General features: G+C 39.3%; 1 protein-coding gene across 7 annotated transcripts in view; it reads right to left on the bottom strand.

The window, feature by feature from the left end:
• COL24A1 (collagen type XXIV alpha 1 chain) overlaps nucleotides 1-23,757 on the bottom strand; it is a 246,903-nt gene that overhangs the window by 143,689 nt on the left and 79,457 nt on the right. For all 7 annotated transcript variants that reach the window (XR_012669701.1, XM_075131667.1, XM_075131669.1 and 4 more), the window contains 9 exons: nucleotides 22,149-22,202; nucleotides 21,313-21,357; nucleotides 13,009-13,062; nucleotides 10,122-10,166; nucleotides 3,664-3,717; nucleotides 3,518-3,562; nucleotides 3,091-3,144; nucleotides 2,220-2,273; nucleotides 555-608 (listed from right to left, as the gene is read on the bottom strand). Coding sequence is in view for 6 of the 7 variants with exons in the window: in XM_075131667.1 (XP_074987768.1) it covers nucleotides 555-608; nucleotides 2,220-2,273; nucleotides 3,091-3,144; nucleotides 3,518-3,562; nucleotides 3,664-3,717; nucleotides 10,122-10,166; nucleotides 13,009-13,062; nucleotides 21,313-21,357; nucleotides 22,149-22,202 (459 nt within the window). In the remaining variant the exon portion in view is untranslated. The remainder of the gene's footprint in view (nucleotides 1-554; nucleotides 609-2,219; nucleotides 2,274-3,090; nucleotides 3,145-3,517; nucleotides 3,563-3,663; nucleotides 3,718-10,121; nucleotides 10,167-13,008; nucleotides 13,063-21,312; nucleotides 21,358-22,148; nucleotides 22,203-23,757) is intronic.

Genomic DNA, 23,757 nt, shown 5'->3' with positions numbered 1-23,757 from the left:
GCTGGATTCCATGTAAACTTCCAGAATATGAAGCAGTTCTAAATCAACTGCTATGCCAAAGTTAAAATTTTAACAATATATCCAGACTGTCCAATGTATATGCTTTGCAGTCCTCTCAACTACATGTGCTCTGCCCCAAGAGATAAACATAAATATACAACCAGTCTTGAAAAATTTTGAACATAAACATGCTGCAGAGTTCATATATGGAAATATGGATTTAAGAATCGCATGTGCTTCATCCTAGCTGCAATGCACAACTGGAATCAACTGAGAACTGTTCACAGCCATACATGTGAATGGTGCACATCCAGGAGCATTAACGGTACAATGTGTGTTAATCCTGTGTATTAAAGTTATTGTCCAATAACACCTTATCATATAAAAAAACATGAACTAATCCATTTTTAAAGGACATGATTAAAAACCACTTTCTACCATAAGACTAAACCTTTGAACTGACCGACCACACATTTGCCTTCTAATTTTTGTTTTGTGTTCAAAGCACAATTAACATTAAATGTTTCATTTACATCTTTCAAGCAATTTCTTACCTCAGGCCCAGGAGGACCAGATGGTCCCTGGGGTCCAGGATCTCCGATTTTTCCCTAAAAAAAAATCCAAAAATTATAACTTAGATAGCAAATTAAAGCTTTACAAGAAGCAGATTTGTATTAGATTTTTGAAACAACTTAAAAACATCAATATATATAATGAAAAAATATCTCTTAAACCTGTGTGCATATTATACACACACACACACGAAGGGAATATGAGGGTTACAAAACTAAGTTGATATAGATACTTTCAATAGGTTTATTTGCCCATCCCTGCACCATTAAAATCAATGGGAGTTTTGCCATTGGTAGCAGGATCTGGTCCAACTACACATCTTGGTGGTTCCGCTACACAAGATTTACACATACATTTTTTTAAATTGCATGACCGTATTTTTCTAAATCTTGATCTCCTTTCCCCCATTTCTTTCCCCCTGTTGTTGCTGTCGCTGAATGCAGTGTAAGTGAGCTGTAGCTCACGAAAGCTTATGCTCAAATAAATTGGTTAATCTCTAAGGTGCCACAAGTACTCCTTTTCTTTTTTCTAAAATTTAGGGCCTTCTTCCTATAAATGTGTTTAATGTTACTGAGGTTTGCAAAGTTAAGCATGTGTTTGCTTCCAATACTTTAATTTAACAAAGCACTTAAGCATCTGATTATTTTAAGTTATTCAGCAAAAAGCACATGCTTAACTTTAAATTTAATGGGACTACCCTCACTGCATAAAGTTAAGCATGTGTGCATAAGTCTTTTTGCAAGACCAAGACTCTACTTTATGAGTTCCCCCAGGTAAGGAAAAGTGCTGTTTTTTTGTTTTTTGTTTTATTGCTCTGTAAATTGCCTACCACGTTATGGGTGCTAAATAGCAACACCATCATCACAGTTCAAACTGTGCATAGGAAAGCTCCAACTCCACTGACAAGTTCTAGTGACATATTAAGTGGGCTGGTTGTGTTTGCCACTATGAATTATGCAGCAAGTCAGTCTGGCCATGGCAAAAAAAAGAGCAAAAGTCTCAAATTTTTGGTAATGAGAATTCCAAGACCCAACAGTTGCATTATTACAATCAAAATATCCCTTCTTCTACTGCTTAAACCATTTTAAGTGCTGTCCCTTGCCCGCCACCACAATCCTGCAGCATCAGCAGTGCAAAAAAGCAGGTAAAAGACTGGCAATACTACATCCTCTTCAGTGCTGCTTCCTTGTCACAGGGTCTTCAAAGACTGAAGGAGCAGTGGTATGGCAGAGTTGTCTAAAAGCAACTGACAAGCACACAGGCTTAATCATAAGCCAGCAGAACTTCTAAGAATGAATTCAAGCCTTACTTTATTTGTATCTTGGGGTAAGTGATTTATTATTATGGTGATGATTAAGTGAGCCCTAAATATCCAAGGGACCTTCTACACTCCATGGGAAATCTGAACTACCAGATTAATGACTGAGCAGCAAAATGCCCTCCTCTGGACCAGAACCTGTTCTCAGTTACACCAGTGGTATAACTCTCTTGACTCCAACGGTGTTAACTCCCAATTTACACCAACGCTAGTGAAATCAGAATTGTTCCCCAAAGCATTTGGATTGGCTGAATGACACAAACAAGTATCAATCCTCGTGACACATACTGATGTAACCAGCGTAAACAAAATAAGTGTTCAAACCTACAGGAGGCCCTGGCTTTCCTCTGATTCCTGATGGTCCTGGCAAACCAACAGAACCCTTAAGAAAAAAAAAATCTGTTAAATATTGTTGTTGAAAATTATTTATAACATTGCACGTAGTAAAAAACTGATTATACTTTCCCACTTGTGCAAAATTAATTAAATATCAGCTCAACACTCAGACCAAATTTCAAATCCATTGAGCAGGATCTGAATCAAACTCTTACATTCATGTTACAGCAAAATAATTCAGGTAGTTTATGCTATTTTAATTAGTTGCACGGCAACAACAACAACAACATATCATCTTAGAATTTTTATAAAAACAAATCCCTTGGGTAATTTAGGAGTTATGGATTAGCTACCAGAGATTCCATTACTCAAAGAGGAGCGAAAAGCTTGTTTATTAACTATTTTCATTTTATCCAGGGACATCACATGGGCTGTCTGATAACACAGTTTTGCCGGGCTGCTGACCACAATTTTCAGGTTTTTTGGGTCAATAAAACTGTAGGCTCCACTCCAGGGTGCTTCTTGGCTTCTGTTGCAAATGACCTGTATAACAAGCTCTCAGTAAGTTTTGGTGGGAATTAGACTGCTCTGTCCTCCCTTTTCTTACAGCATGTTTTCTGACATGCATAAGTGCACTCATGGTAGCCAGAATTTGGCCCATACATTTTACATGCCTCTGATCATTATTTTCACAAAGAAATTAATTAAAATAATGGTACAGAAAATAAAATAGTGCTGGGGTATTCAACTGATATCGCCGAATTCTATTTGATTGTAAATTACTTGCTGCAACTTAAAAAAAGAAAAGGCCATTGGGATTATTAGACCAGAAGATATGTCAAAAAAGTGCTGTCCTAATTTACCTTGTCTCCTGGATATCCCAGCTCTCCCGGCTCTCCTGCAATGCCTTGTTCACCCTAAACAACATATTATTTTAAACAGACATATATGCAGCTTAAATGGTGTATTTTTCAGATTCACAAAAGCAGAAAGACTTAAATCAATGTTCAGTATTTAAAACTATAACATGGTTTTTTGAAGAACAGTGCACGGTGTACCGCTGTAGGACCCAATCCTGCAAACATGACTAACACAGCGCTTGACAGCACTATTCATGGTAGTCAGCACTATGCCCAGTAATGTTTGTAGAATCACACCCTCAGTTTGCAATAGCTTGATAAAAAGAAAACAAAAGAGGAAAAAAATGAAAAAGGGGGCTTTGCAAAACAGATGTGAGAAAGACTGTCTAAATGTAATATATCTCTATGAGAATGGAAATATTTAGATCACCTTATCACCTTTCATTCCAGGCTGCCCCATACTCCCTGGAAGACCCTATTAAAAATTAAAAAACAAACAAATAATGTTTGACTATTATTTGAAAAATAGTCAAGGCAATTGGCAAATGGTATTGTGAGTTCTGCTTAATGCCATACCAGAGGCCCAGGAATTCCAGAAGGTCCACTCGGTCCCACAGGCCCAACAACACCCTAAACAACAGAAAATAAGATGCATTAAACTTTTACTTACAGGGGGACTGCTTCCTGAGTGATTCAGGGAACTGGAAATGCTATAAAGTATCTTTTGCTTCTATGTTATTGATTGCGTTCCAGCCCAGATTGGCAGTGACTGAAAGTGTTTTCATCTGTTTGGAGATGCAAATCCAGGCACTCAAGGACAAGTATCCAGATCACAAAACCTCCACCATTACTGGCATCCTCTATCTCAGCAGAAGCACCATGAACTAAACTACCCTCTCATTCCTAAATGTCATGCACCCAGAAAAGGATAGATGCATATCTGGCAGTGTGAGAAAGCTTGCACTTGTATTGTAACTGTACAGTCTGTACCTGTTCAGTACATAAACATAAAAACTTCAGTCCATGCTGGGACTGCCAAATCCAGCCCTTTTCTGTCAGCACCAAATTTGATTTAAATTAATTATTCTGCTTTGAAACGTGACTCTTGTAAAGGAATCTCAGTGATTTCCATATCAAGTACACCCAATATACAAATGAAAAGATGCATTTTTCCTAAGTACCAGCTGTGCACATTTAGCCTAAACTCAAGCAGCCAAGCTGGGTTCTTTCATTCCCACGCATCTTCACCAGTAAATAAAGGTTAACTATATCAAATTAATTACTATACTACTCCTCCAGGTGATTTAAACTTGCACTTCCACTACTAGCTGCTGCAAGAGAAGAAACAGAGAAAAAATTAAAGGTAAAACTAAAAGAATCAACAGTGATATTCATGCATGATGGTTAGATGAACATGAGAAATGATCTGATAATGGCTACAATCATCAATACAGAGAAAAACGCTTTTCTGCTTCCCGCCATTGATTCTACAATTTGAAAAGAAAACAGCAAAATGGTGTGTCCCAGTTGCTGTAGATGCCATCCAAGAATGCAAAGAAAAGTATGAGGATGAGGTCTTTCATCATTTGCTGAGATAATGGAAATAATAGAGAAGATGAGAGAGCTTCCCAGGTGCATCCTCCTGCACTTCTGATATATTCGGTACTTAAAACAGCCCGAAAACACATTTTGAAAGTTCAAAAATCCTTCTGCAGCCACCAACAGCCTCATGGTTAGTTGACTGAAAAGAGAAGATTGACTACTCAGCTTCCCAATGATGCCTGCCTGGTAAAATTATCAGGAAAACTGTCTCTCTACATCTGCATCCAGCTTCCATGACTGCTTAGAAGTGTTGCTTTTTAAACAGCAATATAATGATAAAATGCTTAATAAGATTAAACTATTGGAAAGGGAAGGACAAACAAAAAGAAGATAGGAATAGAGGTCAGGAAATGGAAGACTGAATGAGACACTGTGTGCCGGGGTGTGATGAACAGTAGCTTTCACAGTATTTGACTCTCCCTGTGCCTACACTGTCCCCCTACCAGCTTTCCATACGACTGTTTGGGGAAGATCACATTTTCTTTGTATTCAAACAGTTACTCTTCTAGGCTTTGCCTCTTCAAAGTCAAAGCTTAATTTCTCTCTGAGACACCCATCACTGACTGCCCGAAATAACAGTTCTGAGATTCAATTAAATTGGTGATTTTACAAACGCAAGACAGAGAAAAAGTGTAAAATCAAAGGTAGTACTAGGCTAATACTTCTAAAAATATTGCTAGACAGGCAGAAATGTTTATTTTGTAAAGTAAGAATTTATTATCCAGATCCAGAAATGGCAGAATCTTTGGTGATTGATCCACAGCTCAAGAACTGTTTCGCAGCTTCTGAATCCAATTTTACAACCTTCACCCTCATTGTCCTCAAAATGCATCTGTTAGCAAAAGCCCTCTCCACTTAAACATCTCTGTTTTCTCACTTCTATATTCATGGTGACAGGATGCTTATTACATCCAATTTTTATTGGTCCACTAAGGAAAATATAACTGCACAAACTCATTCATTCTCAGTTAGGAGGTTTTGTTCCTAGCAGCATTAGATGAGTATCAATGGAAGCACCAATTCCAACCTACTTTTTCAGATACATGTCTCTCCACCAAGGAAATTTGAGTGTCTTACCCTCAATTACAGTATACGCATCCATTAGTGGCTCTTTCACCTTTTTTAATGACCCTTAATTAACAGCTCGAGTCAGACCTGGCAAATGCCTAGCAGCTCTGGGCTGGAGAGGTTACCTCCCAATAAGTAAATTACGTTTTTTTAATTAGACACATACAGATTGATACAATTGTTAGAGTCTTTGAAGAAAAATTCCAGATGAGGCCAAGGTAAGGAAGAGAACAGCTAATTGTAATCCAAATGCAGTTCCTAATACTGTTAACACTTAAGCACATGAGTAACTTTACTCCCAGGAATGATTCAATGGACTCAAATGGGACAATTCACGTGAGTAAAATTATCCATATGCGTAAGTGTTTTCATGACCAGGCTCTGACTCCACAATGGGTTTATCTAGCAAGAAAATGTGTCTTGTCTGGGCTAATGCAACAACAAAAAATCAATAAAGGATAACTTACCTTTAAAGGAATGTTTTATTTTATGTTATAAACAACACTAGCATTTAAAGACTATAATAATACTGGTACTCAACTATATCCTACTTCAAATGAAAGTTCACATGACCCCTACTGAGAAGAAACAAAAATACCAATTTTTTTTAACATCTTTAAAGCTCAAAAACTAGAAGCAATCAGAGCTATCCTAACTAAAACTGTTAACATGCCACATTCCCCCACATAGTTATGTACCATTAATATACTTGGGTAACTGATCCTACCAGAGCTGATGGCAGGATTTGAACCCATGTCCTTCATTGTTAAAAAGCATTAGATGCTATTTCTTGAGCTAGCGGTTCTCAAACTTCATTGCACTGCGACCCACTTCTGACAACAAAAATTACTGCGTGACCCCAGGAGTGGAGACCGAAGCCTGAGCCTGCCCGAGCCCCGTCACCCAAGGTGGGGAGGCTAAAGCCAAAGCCTGAGCCCCACTTCCCTGGGTGAGGGGGCCAAAGCCCAAGAGCTTCAGCCTCGGGCTGGGGACTTGTAACCTGAGCCACGCTGCCCAGAACTGAAGCCGAAGCCTGAGCCCCACCACCCAGAGATGAAGCCCTCGGGCTTCATCCCTGGGTGGTAGGGCTTGGACTTTGGCTTTGACCTTGGGCAGTGGGGCTCGGGCTTTGGCCCCGGGCCCCAGCAAGTCTAATGCAAGCCCTGGTGACCCCATTAAAATGGGGTCATGACCCACTTTGGGCTCCCAACCAACAGTTTGAGAACCGCTGAAGGAATAATTACATTAGCTGAAAGCATTACCTGTGTGGGCCAGCTACTAGATGGGGAAAAAGACATAAGAATGGCCATACTGGGTCAGACCAAAGGTCCATCTAGTCCAGTATCCTATCTTCTGACAGTGGTCAATGCCAGGTGCCCCAGAGGGAATGAACAGAATAGGTAATCATCAAGTGATCCATCCCATCATCCATTCCCAGCTTCTGGCAAATGGCGGTAGGGACACCATCCCTGCCCATCCCAGCTAATAACCATTGATGGACCTATCCTCCATGAATTTATCTAGTTCTTTTTTGAACCCTGTTATAGTCTTGGCCTTCAGAATACTATGTTTTTTAATTTGGTATATACATTTAAGTTGAGCCTCTATTATGGGGTCTTTAAAAAGTTTCCATTCAGCTTGCAGGGATTTTACTTTTGGTGCTGTACCTTTTAATTTCTGTTTAACTAACCTCCTAATTTTTGTGTATTTCCCCTCTCTGAAATTAAATGCTACAGAATTGGGCCGCTGTGGTGTTTTCCCCGCCACAGGGAGATTAAATTTAATTATATTATGGTCACTATTACCAAGCTGTCCAGCTATATTCACCTCTTGGACCTGATCCTGTGCTCCACTTAGGACTAAATCAAGAATTGCCTCTTGTGGGTTCCAGGACTAGCTGCTCCAAGAAGCAGTCATTTAAGATATTACAAAACTTTATGTCTGCATCCCTTCCTGAGGTGATATATACCCAGTCAATATGGGGATAGTTGAAATCCCCCACTATTACTGAGTTTTTTATTTTAATAGCCTCTCCAATCTCCCTGAGCATTTCAGCGTCACTAGCACCATCCTGGTCAGGTGGTCTGTAATATATCCCTACTGCTATATTCTTATTATTCAAGCATGGAATTACTATCGATAGAGGTTCTATGGTACAGTTTGATTCATTTAAGATTATTACTTCCTTTGATTCTACGCTTTCTTTCACATATAGTGCCACTCCCACACCAGCACAACCTGTTCTGTCCTTCCGATATATTTTGTATCCGGATATTACTGTGTTCCATTGTTTAACCTAATTCCACCAAGTTTCTGTGATGCCTATTATCTCAATATCCTCATTTAATATGAGGCACTAGTTTGCCCATCTTATTAGTTAGACTTCTAGCACTGGTATATAAGCCCTTTAAAAACTTGTCACTTTCTCGCTGTCTGCCATTACATGATGTAATTGAACGGGACTTTTTTTCTTTAGACTGTTTCTCATCAGATCCTACCTGTATTTTATCATCTTCCACCCTCTCCTTCTTATTAAGGCATAGGGAATCTCCATTTATAGATCCTCCCCTAAGGGATGTCCGAACCACGTGCTCCTCCGCACCTATCGGCTTTTCCTCCAGCCCTTAGATTAAAAACTGCTCTACGACCTTTTTAATTTTAAGCGCCAGCAATCTGGTTCCATTTGGTTTAGGTGGAGCCCATCCTTCCCGTATAGGCTCCACCGCTCCCAAAAGTTTACCCAGTTCCTAATAAATCTAAACCCTCCTCCCTACACCATTGTCCCATCCATGCATTGAGACCCTGCAGTTCTGCCTGTATAAGTGGCCCTGAGCATGGAACTGGAAGCATTTCAGAGAATGCTACCACGGCGATCCTGGACTTCAATCTCTTACCTAGCAGCCTAAATTTGGCCTCCAGGATCTCTCTCCTATCCTTCCCTATGTCATTGGAAGCATGCTTCCTTGATGGGGTTATATTTGTATAACTAGAATTTGGCCACATCTGCATTATATGCATTATCATCTGCAATGCAGCTTAATTATCATCTGGTGATCCAGGTGATGACTTACTGTAAAAAGTCATTTACTAATAGCATATATAAAATAGAACATTTTGAGGGAGACACAGGAAACAGCACTATGTGATTCTGCTTTTAGACATATTTAAGGCATATTTTTGAGAAAAGAAGACTGAAAGGGGAACCTGATAACAGTCCAAATACATTGAGGGCTCTTATAAAGAGGACTGTGGTCAATTGTCTTCCATGTCCACTGAAGGTAGGACAAGAAGTAATTAGCTAGATCTGCAGCCAGGGAGATTTCTTTTTTTAGATATTCGGAAAAGCTTTCTAACTATAAGGATAGTGAAATACTTGAACAGATTACTAAGAGAGGTTGTGGAATCCCTATCATTGAAGGTTTTTAAAAACAGGTTAGACAAACATCTCTCAGGGATCGACTAGGTCCTGCCTCAGCACAGGGGGATGGAATAGGTCAGTGATTGTCAATCTTTCCAAACTACTCTACCCCTTTCAGGAGTCTGATATATCTTGCGCACCCCCAAGTTACACCTCACTTTAAAATTACTTGCTTACAAAATCAGACATAAAATACAAATGTGTCACAGCACACTAGTACTGAAAAATTGCTTACTTTCTCATTTTTCCATATAATTTATTAAATAAATCAATTGGAATATAAATACTGAACTTACATTTCAGTGTATTGTATATAGAGCAGTATAAACAAGTCATTGTCTGTATGAAATTTCAGTTTGTACTCACTTCACTAGTGCGTTTTATGTAGCCTGTTGTAAAACTAGGCAAATAACTAAATGAGTTGATGTACCCCCTGGAAGACCTCTGCGTACCCCCAGGTTATACGTGTACCCCTGGTTGAGAACCATTGGAATAGGTGACCTCTCAAGGCCCTGCCCAGCCCTATATTTCTATGATTCTATATCAGTCCAAATTCTGCCCTGAACACAATGAATTTACACCAGAGATGAATTGGGACTATATACCTTAATTATATTGTGTGTGGAAAATATTGCACCTAACAGCAAAATCAAAATGAGTTCGAGGGAATAAACTGGCAAGCTGAGCTGTTTCAAACAAAAGTTTTGATCTGCTGAGACTGGATTTATGTTATTAAGTATACAAATGTTCAAACTGTAATGATGGAAGAGCAATGTTGTAATATTATTTTATTAGAATGACCAGAGCAGTTCATTAAAATAAGATTAGATTTAAATAACAACCCAGAATCTCTTAGTTTTGAGATTTATTATTAGGATTCTGGACACAGAGACGAAATGTAAATATTTTAATGAAGTTCAAATAAATGGGAAAAAGTTACACTCACTCTCAGCCCAGGAAATCCAGGAGGCCCAACGCCACCAACAACTCCCTTTAAAGAAAGAGTGAATATGGAACAATCAGCACTTTAATATTTTAATACATCCCCACAAATAGCAAGGTAATGAAAGGTGATCTGCAAAGAAAAAGAAATTGGAATTCTGGCTTCTCTCTGATGTATAAATAGGGCCTGAAAGATGACTAATATTATGCATAAAGAATGTATGTTCTAAAAGCCCCTTTATTAAGGTAAGAGAACCCATAATAAACATGACGTGAGAAATGAAATCCTGCCTCTAAAACCAGGGAAGATCAGACTAGACATTCCTGCTATTTTAAGGGGGGGAAACTAAAGAGGAGTGGGAAAACAATTTTGGGGGGGGGGGGGGGGAAACAGCTTGTCAGGCTCCCTTTATCTATAACTAGGAGGCCAAAAAAGGCCCAAGCTCCATTTTAAAACGAATTTCTTTGCAGACTGCCTTGAAAGGCAATGATCTCTTTATGGGCAACTGTTTACGTATATCTAAAACTGATTCAACTTCTAGTGCACATCTGAAGTGAACAGACAGTTCATTATAATTATTCCTTCTTTTATAGCTGGAGAATATTTTTAAATAAGTTTCAAAAAATAAATTACTTCAAACTTTTTTTAGCAATTTTAACGAACTACTGGCTCTTTCCTGCCCAAATTAAACTCTGTGGTTGCAGAGCCTCAAAGGTACTATGAACCTTATGGGTTACCCAGCGTTAAAGACTGCAATCTCTGATTTAGTTGGGGATTGGTCCTGCTTTGAGCAGGGGGTTGGACTACAGGACCTCCTGAGGTCCCTTCCAACCCTGATATTCTATGATTCTATGATGATTCTATGCTCTCTCCCTTTAGCCATCCAGGTCTGCCTACTTCCAGGCTCAGACTCTATGCAGCTTAATTACCATGTGGCCATCCAGGTGATAGAAATTATGTCAGGGGCTCAGTGCATCCCTTCACATCCAAATGTTGGAGGTGGGGAGTATGAAAGCAAATCTTGGCCCACTGTGAAGCTATTGTATTGGGCTTTCCAGCTGTGAGACCAAAAGTTTTAAAAGGTAACTTCCTCCTTCTCTGCCCCCGCCACCCATCCACCAGCCCCAAACTCCTCCGCCGTACCAGCTGGGAGGGTTCTATTCTGCAGTGGGCTGTGGATGGGGAATGTAACATGTACATGATTAAGGGCTAGGGAGAGAAACATGAAAACAGGGATGGAGTAATCCTAGTAAACAGAAGGAGGCTGGGATGTGGAGAGTATGATTTGTCCCAGCCATAGCTGAGATAACGGGGGAGACTTCCTGAGTCTCCAGGGACCGCTATCTCTTATCACCGCAGAACTCCCAGTCAGCATGCAGTAGCTCCTGCTCCACATTATCAGCACTAGAGTACTCTTAGTAAATATCACATTAGATTTCAGCCTGACCTCCAGCCCCCTGCAGCTGCAGACTTGGCACCTTGCCTGAACCAGCCCTGCAGGGTGGGTTTTTCACTGGCTATTTGAGGAGGCCGTGATATCAGCAGCTGTCTTGGTAGATTAGAAGAAACTCATTTTAAACGTGTGGTGCTAAAATGCAGTTCTTTGTAATGTATAAGTCTGTAATTTAGGACCTAGACTTTCTGAGTTTGTCTCTATTCAAGTGTTGCTCTTCCCCTTCAGTTCTGGTGGAAAGAACGCATCTGCTTTGGAGAGGGGCAGAACGAACTGACCCTTGTGTATAATTTGTACGGCAGTTGGTTACACTAATAAAGCCCTTTGAGTTCTTTCAAGATGAAAAGTGCCACAGAAGTGAAAGATATTATATTACCTAACCCCTTGGTGAGCTTCATTCCAGAGATCAGAAATGCTGAATACATTTACTGCATGCCAAAATCCTGGTGCCACTGGGCAATCAAGGCATCAGCAAAACTTTAAAGAGTTTCCAGTTGGTGCAGCTGAGGAGGGGTCATCCTCAGAGATTTTGTTACAGTTCCCTGGTTCTTCGCCCAGCTCCTGGCCCTCACCCAGGTTAGAGTAGCCCGTAGGCACTAACTGCCCATCTTTCCCAAGGGAACATCCATCAGCTGAGAACAGCTGCAATCTGGCCACTCCTACTCCCTGTTCATTGTGTCAGGGACCACAGGAAGGGTGTTGGAGGAACTACGTAATTTAGCTCTACATCTATGGGGGGCTCCTCCAAGCCAGGGGAATCCACAGCTAACAGGCTGCAGCCAGAGTCAACTAAGAACATGGCAAGAGAGAAGCTCCTTTGAAATCAGTACTGAAACAATGACATGATGACTGTCACATGTTTTGATTATTGCATCATCAGAGCACATTATTCTGAAGAGGTGTTTCTAAAGAAAGAGCGGCTGCCCTACTAATGCTGAGTTACTAAAAGACAGACAAGCAAAAGACAGGTCCAGAAGCTTATTCAGTAATAGTTCAAAGGTTAAAGCTAGTAAAGCCAGTAAATACCTGAACATACTAGAGTCAGTTTCCTGAGAAACAACTTCAGAATATCCCCTTTTTAAGAGACCATGGAACTGTATCATATCAAGCAAAGTCATGTCCTAGGGCCCTAGTCACTAAGAATTTTAGCAAGAATACAGATTTGTTTAGTTAGCCTCAAACAGGCAAGAGTTTGATCCTGAAAGGAGCTGAGCATCTGCAGCTCCTAATGGGAGCTGGCCACATTCAGCAGCTTTCAGAATCTCTCTCTCTCTTATCTGAGCACCTTCAATGTAAAATCAAGAGTGACAGCAAATTTCTAGTGGACTGCATTGAAGGGGTTTGTTTGGTTTTTGGACAGGTTTTATCAATGACACATTTTAATACCATCATTATTGTTTGTAAATTGCAAAGTCACACACACAATTTGATACCTACAGGACTCCCATCTGCACCAGGGGGGCCTTTGTTTCCAAAGTCACCTGGAAAACCCTGGTAACAAGAGAGAGATAACACTGTTAGAATCATAGCACACACCAGATATTATTCTTCACATTACACTTGGAAATATGTAAGAAATGCGTACACACTAAGAAATTTGGCAAGAACAAATGACTTGCCCTTTCTTATCCAAAGCTGGGAGGTTCTAAAAGAAGCTTACAAGAGTCAGGTGCACAACCCCCATTGAATTTTTATGGGATTTGGACACCTAATTCCCATAGGTTCCCTTGAAAACCCCAACCCAAATTGACCAAAGGTACTAGAAAGTAAGATGATACTAGCAAGAAGAGGGGAAAATAAACCATTTCAGCTGCAAAATTCAAAACACACTTCATTGTCTTACTCCAAAATCCCATCCAAGAAAGATTTGAGAAGATTTTTTGGATGCCATTTTAAGTTGCAAGAATATGACGTTATCATCTTACTGAGCCCTTATGAGGTCGATACTATGCAAGTGCCCATTGGAATGTTTGTTTGGGGTCTTCTGATACCCAGCTCCGTGCCTTTACTACAAGATCACACCTCCCCCATGCCATATAGCATTTACCTAAGACTGTTTTTTAATATTTATGGATGAAGACTCAATATGACAAACGTGCATTAAAATCAATGACCAATATGAGGGACTCAGCACTGCTCAGAATTAAACCTTCATTTTCTAACCATTCTGTATGCAAAGTTATCTTTGCCAATGTAAACTAGTGCATGCTTGCCTGGTTGAGTCTGCAGCTAGAGACTGAAACAATAGCACCAAATGAGGTATGCATTTCCTCATTCATATTAGCAGAGTGTTGACTTCAGAGTTTAGATATTGGGGTAGTGATGCTATGTAGTCACCAGGATGCATCTGGAATCTGATTGGACAAGTGAAATTTCAATTTTGAGCCAAAATTAGCATTGTTGTCTGGGGCTGCAGGACTCGAAGTCCTGCCTTGCTGGAACCGTGATCTTTTTTGCTCCCTATTATGGATCCTATTTTACTTCCCCAGACGTTGCCCCTGGAAAGGAAGCACGAATTGATTGAATTATTTTAATTCCTATTGATTTCATATCGCTATCAAATGCTCACTAACCAACTGGAAGAGCCACATGTGGGAGAGAGTGGATTCAGTGCGGTGGTGCACAAAAGTTAATGCCCACAAGAGCAGCACAATTCTGTTGTAAACAAGAGCACAAAAAATGTAGTGATCAATGCCAATATATTAAGTTGGAGGGAAGGTGTGTAGTGGAGAACTGTGCAGAGCCCTACTAATGCTAGAACCAGTCTGATTTAACACATTTCTTAATAATCTGGAAGAGGTAGTAAAACAGCACACCAATGAAATTTGCAGATGATACTAAATTGGGAGGGGATTCAGCTTGGAAAAATGCAAGCTAATACATCCAGGAAAAAAAATCCTAAATATAGAAAGTATGAGAGTAAAATATCTTGCACGCACCAGGGTTGTAAGAGAGCCAAGAATGATCTTGGACGTATGAGCTTGTGATACAGCTGTAAAATTCCAGCGCAATTTTGTGCTAAATTTGCCAACACATCCTAAAAGTAGGGAACATGGTATTTGAATGGACAGTTCATAGTTGCTAGCATACTATTTTTAGACTATACTAGAGGACACAGTTTGCTATGTTTCCCTTCCATCCTCACAGGTGTTTCGGCCAGTGGATTAACACCATTTATAGACTCACTGGCCATCCCTCCACAATTGCTCTGATCCATCCCTAACCTTCTCAGTGCATTCTCATAGGGTTTGTCTTGTTCATACTGCAACTTCTGCAACATGATTTAGCTCAGGTAATTTAAGTTAACTACCACAACTGTAAATTCTAGTGTACTGTAGATATTCCACAATAGTTTGTTCCAGGAAATAAACATTTGTTCCTAGTCATGGTTCATCCTATGTCAGTGGTTCTCAACCTATTTACCATTGTGGGCTGCATAACAATTGTCATGTGGGTCACATCCAGTACTACCTGTATGGCTTTGAGGATGTCACATTGGCCACAGCTGTGTGCTGACTGGGCCACAGGTTGAGAACTACTGCCCAAGGCTGAGCCCCAGGATAAGCTAGGATCCAGAACAAACCTTTGGGAGTGTTTGCACTGAGATTTACAAATATTTGTGACGGGTTTCAGAGTGGTAGCCGTGTTAGTCTGTATCAGCAAAAACAGCGAGGAGTACTTGTGGCACCTTAGAGACTAACAAATTTATTTGGGCATAAGCTTTCGTGGGCTAAAACCCACTTCATCAGATGCATGTATTTTCCACTCCATGCATCTGATGAAGTGGGTTTTAGCCCACGAAAGCTTATGCCCAAATAAATTGGTTAGTCTCTAAGGTGCCACAAGTACTCCTCATTGTTTTTGCAAATATTTGTGAGTGTGCATGTTAGAATTCACAACTGTACTAGTTAACACACATTAACCGGAACCACCCTTCCATTCCCACAGACTGGAGGGAGCAGTTTCTTTCATCCTGTAATTATTTCATAAACATTACCTTTTCTGCTCTCAGGTGTTTTCAAGTTTATAGTTTTCTCTTTGTATAGCTGCAAGAGGAGGTTAAGATACTAACCTTTCACCTCCAGTGGGCCATGCTCAAAAGTGCCTCAGGTCACACAAACTATTAGTTTAGCCCTTTCAACCTTCCTTCCTTAGGTTGTCTAGATCATGATTTATCAGAGCTAAATATCTTTAGTTAAGAGCTGGGAAGGGGAAAAAGGGGTGCCTAACAATGGATAAACAGGAACCACAGGCCGGGAACTGAAAGGAACCTTAAAAGTTGCAGTAGGGAGGTGGGAAGTTTGCCCTGTAATTCAAAATACCTCTGGATTTCTCAGCCATGTTTTTCTTTAATCAAAACTATGAGTCTTTTACCTTGGTGTCATCATAAGAACTGGAGTTTAACTAAATAATAAGGGGAAATTACCTTGTATAGCTCTCCTCTCCTCTCCAACCATTGGACTAGAGTTGCTCCAGCTAGTTTTGTTTTGTCTGGTTTGGTCTTATTTACTTATGCTTTGTCTTGTACTTTTCAGTCTTGTCTTATTTTGTTCCAGTCAGCTTTCACGGTGGACAAGAACATATCCCACTCCTATCCCTCTGTGAATGTACCATTAATAGCCTATATAGTATCTCGCAATAAGTTACTAGGCTCATAATTCCTCATATTTTCACCATAATGTGAATTAATTTGATTTATTCATTCTAATTCATGTGCTGACTTTTGAACTGTAATCATTACAATGAATTCACACTGTATTTTTAACACAAATAATAAAATATCAATTATGAAAAGGAGAAAGACAGGTAATATTGAATGGACTGTTGCATAGTAGATGGTTGTTTATAACAAACCACAAGTCAACTCACTACTTCAGCACTCCGGGGAGTAATGCTGGCCTAAATCCTGGCTCTCCTGAAGTCAATGAGAGCATTTCCAATGTCATCAGTGGGGCCAGGATTTCACCCAAGGAGTTTAAGCCCTGACAAATTACTGTCTGTGACTGCATCTGAAGTTTTAATTTGTCAGATGTTCTCCAGATCAATTCTGAGACATTCTCCATGCTCTGCAGCAGCTTTGCACATTCAAAATACACAACAAACTATTCAATGTTTTATGATTCATACATTAAAAAACTCCATTGGATGGCTATGGTGATCTCAATATTTAACATAAGTAAATGTGGAAATTCATTACTGGACATTGTATTAAAATCCATAAAAGAAGTTAAACCATTAAAGTTCCTACAACAGTGTAAACATACCAACATCACACAGATACAATTTAATATCCTTTGGATTTCTAGTTAAATAGAGGAATGTGGCTTATTCACAACAAAATGCAAACATGCTCAACTGACCACGCTGTATTTACCAAAAGTGAAGCCGCAACATCACAAAGCTGTAACCACCCAGACATCACCACTGCTGCCCTCTTAACGGGCCTTCTGCTGGGAGAGCAGGAGGCCAGCTTTTCTTAGCAGCTGACACTACAGAGACGCTCCGATGGTGAAGGTGGCCAGAGGATGCACCGAATCAAGGCATCCCCAGGCAACATCCCTGTCCTGGCAAACACAGTTAACTTTTTTGGGCTGCACTGGCCTTCTAAAAGCCCACTGAGGAAGGGATGTTTGCTGCCATTTTCTGCTACCTCTTCCTTTTGTCAAAGTTTCTGCCATCAAGCTCCTGAATTTTCACTGGCTGAAGCCCTCCCAAACACAGGATGACCCTGGCCCAAGGTTTTTTTTGCATTCTGTTGCAAACTAACAAACGGCCAATTTCTCAGAAAATTCTGCTAAAGTCTGCGTGTGTTAAAGCCAAAAAATATCCCTCCAAACTGACCAGTTTTCAGCAAAAATGATTCAGGCCATTTCCAAGCAACAAACAGGCCCATCTATCACACTGTGAAAATTGTATTCAGTATCTGATCATGGTGCTCTCAAGTGACAATTGTTATTCTTTAATTTTAAGGTACAAGTTTTTCATAACATAAATAAACTGTATAGCATTTATTACTGATGTGGTTGTTGATTCAGTAGAGGTTCATAATGTTCATTATTAAATATGACAGACTTTGAAATTAACTTGAAAACCTATACTCTCTGGACCAAATTTTCAATTGGCCTCTGAAATTGTATCGTAAAATTTTATTTGACATAGTGCCATGTTATTAAAATATCTTTTGCTTATTCAAGGCCACCTTCTGGGAAGCCATAGTCAAAGGCTAATTTACTGTTCTTTTAAGAAAACTAGTACATTTTGGTGAGGATGTGTGCCCCAATAGATGTTAAACTTGTTAAACTCCAGATGACACCCATGAAGACACAACTTTTTAAATAGAAACTAACAGTTGGATCAAAAGTGAAATGGAGAAAGCAACGAGGCAATTTTTCCAATTACCAGGTCTCAGATTCAGACTGTAGGTAGTGATTTATATACAGAAAAAAAGAGCAAAAGATGTTCTGGATGAGACAAAGGGGCAGATTAACCATAACCATGATATTTCCACTTTCATCATCATGAGTTTTATAACTGATGAGAGAAGAACAAATTAGGCACTATAAAAAAGAAAAAGCATTTCTAATCTAGGAAAAGAGAAAACCATCTAAAACTGAAAACATAATAGTACTACTGTGTAAGAAATGTTTTATTAAATCAGTAATATCATCTAGCATATTGCTATAACACATCCTAGAAAACAAGAACATTCATATTTTTAATTGAAAATGGGTCTGTAGTATTTTCACACAGTTACAATGGACTAGACTAGCAGATTGTTGGTATAGTTCAAAAGGTCTGCTTTGTCAGTTTGAGTATTAGTTGTTGTAACTAATCCTATATAGGTTTCTGAGTAACAGCCGTGTTAGTCTGTATTCGCAAAAAGAAAAGGAGTACTTGTGGCACCTTAGAGACTAACCAATTTATTTGAGCATGAGCTTTCGTGAGCTACAGCTCACGAAAGCTCATGCTCAAATAAATTGGTTAGTCTCTAAGGTACCACAAGTACTCCTTTTCTTTTAATCCTATATAGTACATTCCCAATAAATGTGCTCAAAGTAGTGTATGTGAAATACCGTGCAGCATATATGACAAGACAGATAATATAACAATACAGAAGTGGCCAGATTTCATATTACATACTTAATATGGAAAGAAATGGGATACATGCACCTTGAATACAGAATATTTTCTTTAAAACATACTGTACATGCAACTGATTTAAAATGCAGGCAATTTCAGACTCGCTAATATTTATAATAAGGAATTTGGTCAATTTAATATTTTGTTCCATTTCAAATATGCCAAAGATATTATAAATACTAATAACTATTCAGCTAGTCTGCTAATTGGTCGCATTTTGAATCCTAAAGATGATTTTCATGTCAGATGGTTTTTATAGTGTATTAAATGCCATCTGGACAGTAAACAAAATGATGGCAAGCACAATTATCTACCAGAATTTTAAAGCATTCATCACCATGGTGTCTAGAACTATGTTAAAAATTAAAAGAACTACCCTAAAACAAGCTCCTAATCTCCACCTCTCAAATTTAAGGCTGCTTTCCAAAATGAGATCATATTTGGGATTTGCCCTTCTTCCAAAAGCAATGTGCCATGCTGGCCATTCTTTCCCCTCATTGTTATCGATGGAAAGTTTGCACAAAGATGAGTCTTGCATTTCACCCTGAATCGTAAGGCTAGGATTCATCTCTCTGACACTGGGGAATTCCACAGCCAAGATTCTTTTGGTGAGAGCATCCTGCTCCAACCTCTTGAGGTATTCACCCTGAGGCCATTGGGTTGGATTTGGGGAAAGAGGCATTCGACGGTCCTGATCCAACAAAGTACCTAGAGCTAAGTACCTACTCAGGTGCTTTGACAGATTAGGCCTTATGATAACTAAACTTTAGCCCACTGTGGAGGACTAAGGTCTTGGAACTGATTTCAGGATCAAGAAATAGATCTGGCATTAAGTAGAAAGCCAACGGTATGTGCAGAACACTGGGCTGATGTGCTCTCATTGATCTCTGTTACTTAAACAGTAGACTGCCATGTGTTAAACTATTTGAAGATGGATCTCTATGGTCAAGAGTCCTCACTAGAGAGAGATGGGTGCAATACGTGACTAGCTGAAGATGGAAAATAAATTTCTCTCCACTTCTGCTACTTGTACAGCTAGGAGCAGTCCAGTGGGATCGAGACATCATACCATCTTGAGAACCTGAGGTCAGGTGCCTTCAGTTGAAGACAAGATTATAATTCCAGACAGTGTTTCAAAGATCCCTATCAGCATCACCTCCTTCTTACACAGATTGAGCACGAGTCTTCTGCTTTTTTACCTTGATGCTCTTTCTTCTCAGAAAAGCTAGCACACTGCACATGGCTAATAAGGTGCCATAATACAATAGCATGTATCTGCTAGTGCAGTGGTACTCAAAGCCAGTCCGCCGCTTGTTCAGGGAAAGCCCCTGGTGGCCCGGATTGGTTTGTTTACCTGCCGCATCCACAGGTTCGGCCGATCGCGGCTCCCACTGGCCGCGGTTCGCCTCTCCAGGCCTATGGGGGCTGCGGGAAGGCCGGCCAGCACATCCCTTGGCCCACGCTGCTTCCCGCAGCCCCCATTGGCCTGGAGCGGCGAACCGCAGCCAGTGGGAGCCGCGATCGGCCGAACCTGTGGACGTGGCAGGTAAACAAACCAGTCCGGGCCGCCAGGGGCTTTCCCTGAACAACCGGCGGACTGGCTTTGAGAACCACTGTGCTAATGTACATTTTTGGGATGCACAAACTAGCACATGATTCAAATGAGAAATGAGCAGCAACAATGTAGACAAAAAACTGAACACACTATCCTGTTAGCCAATTACTTTAATAAATTTAATCTTTTTTGATTCACACATTAATCTGTAGCATTAAAAACTTAAATAAGGTTCTTGATTTTAATGAACGTGTTTCAGGAGTGTCTTTTAGTACTTTTTGTGTTATGCACTGATTAACCCAAAATTCACATGTATTGGAAGCTGGTCCATATTTCACATGGTTTTGTAATAACTATGCAGCAAACACAAAAATTACATCAACAAAGCTATGAATCTCTCCTTCCACAGTATTTTACATCCAGACAGCAAAAGTCTTAAAGTACAACCATCTGGCAGAAAACAAAGAACTTGGCACGTAACAGATCATGCTACAGTTTTCTGATCTATCAGAAATACTGTAAACCTTAGGAAGGTATGCCTTGCAGATTTGTGTCTGCCCCCACATGCAGAAATATGTTTCTATTAAGTAGGGAATATCTTTAACTTGCCAACAGTTGCTTTCTACAATTTTTTCTGCAAACATCTGAAATTATTTGAAGCTGCAACTAACTTCTATTCAGGCCAACACCTGAATCAGACTCTTCATAAAGCCTGGAATCATAAATCTGTGTTGCATTAACAATATTTTTTTAGAACTGTTTGCGTTTTCGGTGATCTTTTAACCCCATGGCAGTCACACTGATAGTTCCCATGGCTGAACTGGCCATCAGGTTAAAAATTCTTAATTTACGTTTATTTAGCAGCACCATTAAATTTACCGAACAAGTTGTCATTTTTCTGTAGTGCAAGGTATGTGCTGAAACAATAATAAAATCATTTGTGAATAAAACAACACTAACCTTTTCAGCTACTTAAAATTATATGCATACTTACAGTATTCATTTAAATTAGCAGCAAAAGTAGAAACCCATATTAGTAACCTTACCAGTCTCCCCTTAAAACCCCTTTTTCCTTGCTGTCCTGGAATGCCCTGTAAAAAAAAGAAAGAAAGAAAGAAAAGAGAATTTACAATCTAAAAAATCTACAGAATCTAGATTTTTTAAAAGTAATTTAAATGACATATTATTGGCACGCACATTTGATTGCAAAAGGCAATCTAAAGATCACCACCACAAAAAGCAGACACTAAACCTTTTTCTTGTTATAAGGGAGCAGGGAGAATGGGATGGAGAAATGTAAATTGTGATCTCTTCACTTCAGGCATATTAGTTTAATTATATTAATATGTCCTAGAATGTTGAGAAGGGCCTGCTTTGGCTGTTATTAAGGTCAATGGAAAAACTTTCCCTGATTTCAATAGTAGCAAAATTAGGCTCAAAATCACAGTTATCAGATTATCATGGACATTTTTGTCTTAAACACATACCAGGCAATTCAGAAAGGGGATTTTACATGGACTGAATTACTCTTAGAGGAAACTTTCACTGCTCACTTCAATGACAACAGGAACAGGCTCCCAATCTCAAAAGTTTTAGATGAAATCCAAGCTTCACTTTACAGTCAATTCAGATTTATTAACCTTGGTGCTATTTTGATTTTATTCACTAGATTCATTCTAATCAGCAGAATTTTATTATTTAATCGTATGACATTTTCACACACTCCCAGTTTTGCTGTCAGACAAGCCTTATAATAAATCCTAATAAAGCCTAATAAATCTTATTTAAGTTTTCCTTGGTCTCATTGTGGTGTATGTTATGCTTCAGTGTGTTTCATTATTATAAATGTGTAAATATTTAATAAATGTTTAATTAAACCTACTCTTTCTCCTTCAGGTCCTGGCTGTCCTGCCGCCCCTGGAGGTCCAATGAAACCCTTAGAACAGATAAATAATTCTTAAATGCTTTCATTAAAAAGTTTCATCTCAAGAACAATGCTAGATACAGATTTACCACACATTTATGAACGTATAGTGGTTTGAGATTTTGGGTGAAATCCTGGCTCAGTTGAAGTCAATGGCAAAACTCCCCGTGATTTCAGTGTGGCCAGGATTTCACGCTCCAAATCCAACTGATAGTTACAATCACCCACCATTGCAGAGGTAACGTACAAATTAACCATACTAGGAAAAAAATTCCCAAATGATATACTACTGCATCAGAAAGTGCTGATCAAAGGAATATTAAAAATAAGCTTTCAAATTTACAATATTCCCCACATGTAAATAAAAAATAAATTATTTTTGTGTGAATAAGTTTGAGTGATTTCTACTACAAAGTAATTATTTTGCAAGTTTATCTTGTCACAGCTGGATTGTATTAATTAAAAGTGACTAATTTTTCTCCCTCCCTGCTTAAGTAGAAGGGGAGAATTGTCTATCCCATTAAAACCAGTGAGACAAATCATTGTAAGCATCAGTTTAATTGTAACTGCATCATGCCCTGCTTTCTATCCATGTAGAGAGTGATGCTGTCTACTCTGGAGCTGGAAGTTGCAATTTCCAGCTCAAGGAAACATCCCACACTAGCTCTGACTGCGCTTGTGCGCCAAAAATAGAAGTGCCGCTGCAGTGGTGCAAGTGGTGGGAGGGGCTAGCTGCCAAAAGTACATGCCTAGGATCTCAGACGAGATTATATTTGGGGCAGCTATCCTCTCCCATTCCTCGTGCCACTGTGGCTACATTGCTATTTTTAGCAAAGCTAGTGCAGGTATGTCTCCTCAAGCTGGAAATGACACCTTCCAACTCTAGTATGATATACCATGAAAAGTAACTTCCTTATGTTGCGTCAAAATCTGCAAATCCACAGCTAAATACCACTGTGTTCAATTTTTAAAATGGTAAGGTAGAAATAACTGAATTTTATTGTAGAACATAAGATCAATAGAGTAGCCAGAGTAGTAACTATTACGATGGGACACATGCTAACCACTGGCTAACAGAGAGGTCATATCCCTGTGTTTTGTTCTCAAAAGATCCAATTCGCTTCCAGTTAAATGAATAAAAATAAAAAGTTAAGAAAGTGAAAACATTAAACTGAAGAAATTCTCACATGAAAATAGCATTTAGGAGGTTTTGAAGATTTTGTCTTCTGTGACTGAATTAGGAAGCAATTCTACTTTTCATCAATACAGTGGAGACCAGCAGAAGCCCCACAAAGTCTAGTTAAATAAAAAAATCATAATGTGAAATACAATGAAAAGTTATAATGGGCAGGAAATGTTTCTCACTTATAAGAGCTGTTATAATTCTCTGTTGAGCAAAACACGGGTGCAGCTTTCTTGTATTAGACAACGAGAATGTCATTAGTGATTACTCCACTGTTGGGTTTGAATGGGATACGTGCAATTCAGAATATAAGGTGACTTGAAGGAAATCACACTTATGTCCTTGGCTAGCCCATTTCCTTCAACGTGAAACTGGTAAAGGGAG

The sequence above is a fragment of the Caretta caretta genome, chromosome 8, assembly GCF_965140235.1.
Source record: "Caretta caretta isolate rCarCar2 chromosome 8, rCarCar1.hap1, whole genome shotgun sequence".
NCBI classification, from domain to species: Eukaryota; Metazoa; Chordata; order Testudines; family Cheloniidae; genus Caretta; species Caretta caretta.
The sequence above is the reverse complement of the archived record's forward strand: the minus strand, read 5'-3'. Positions and strand labels throughout refer to the sequence as shown.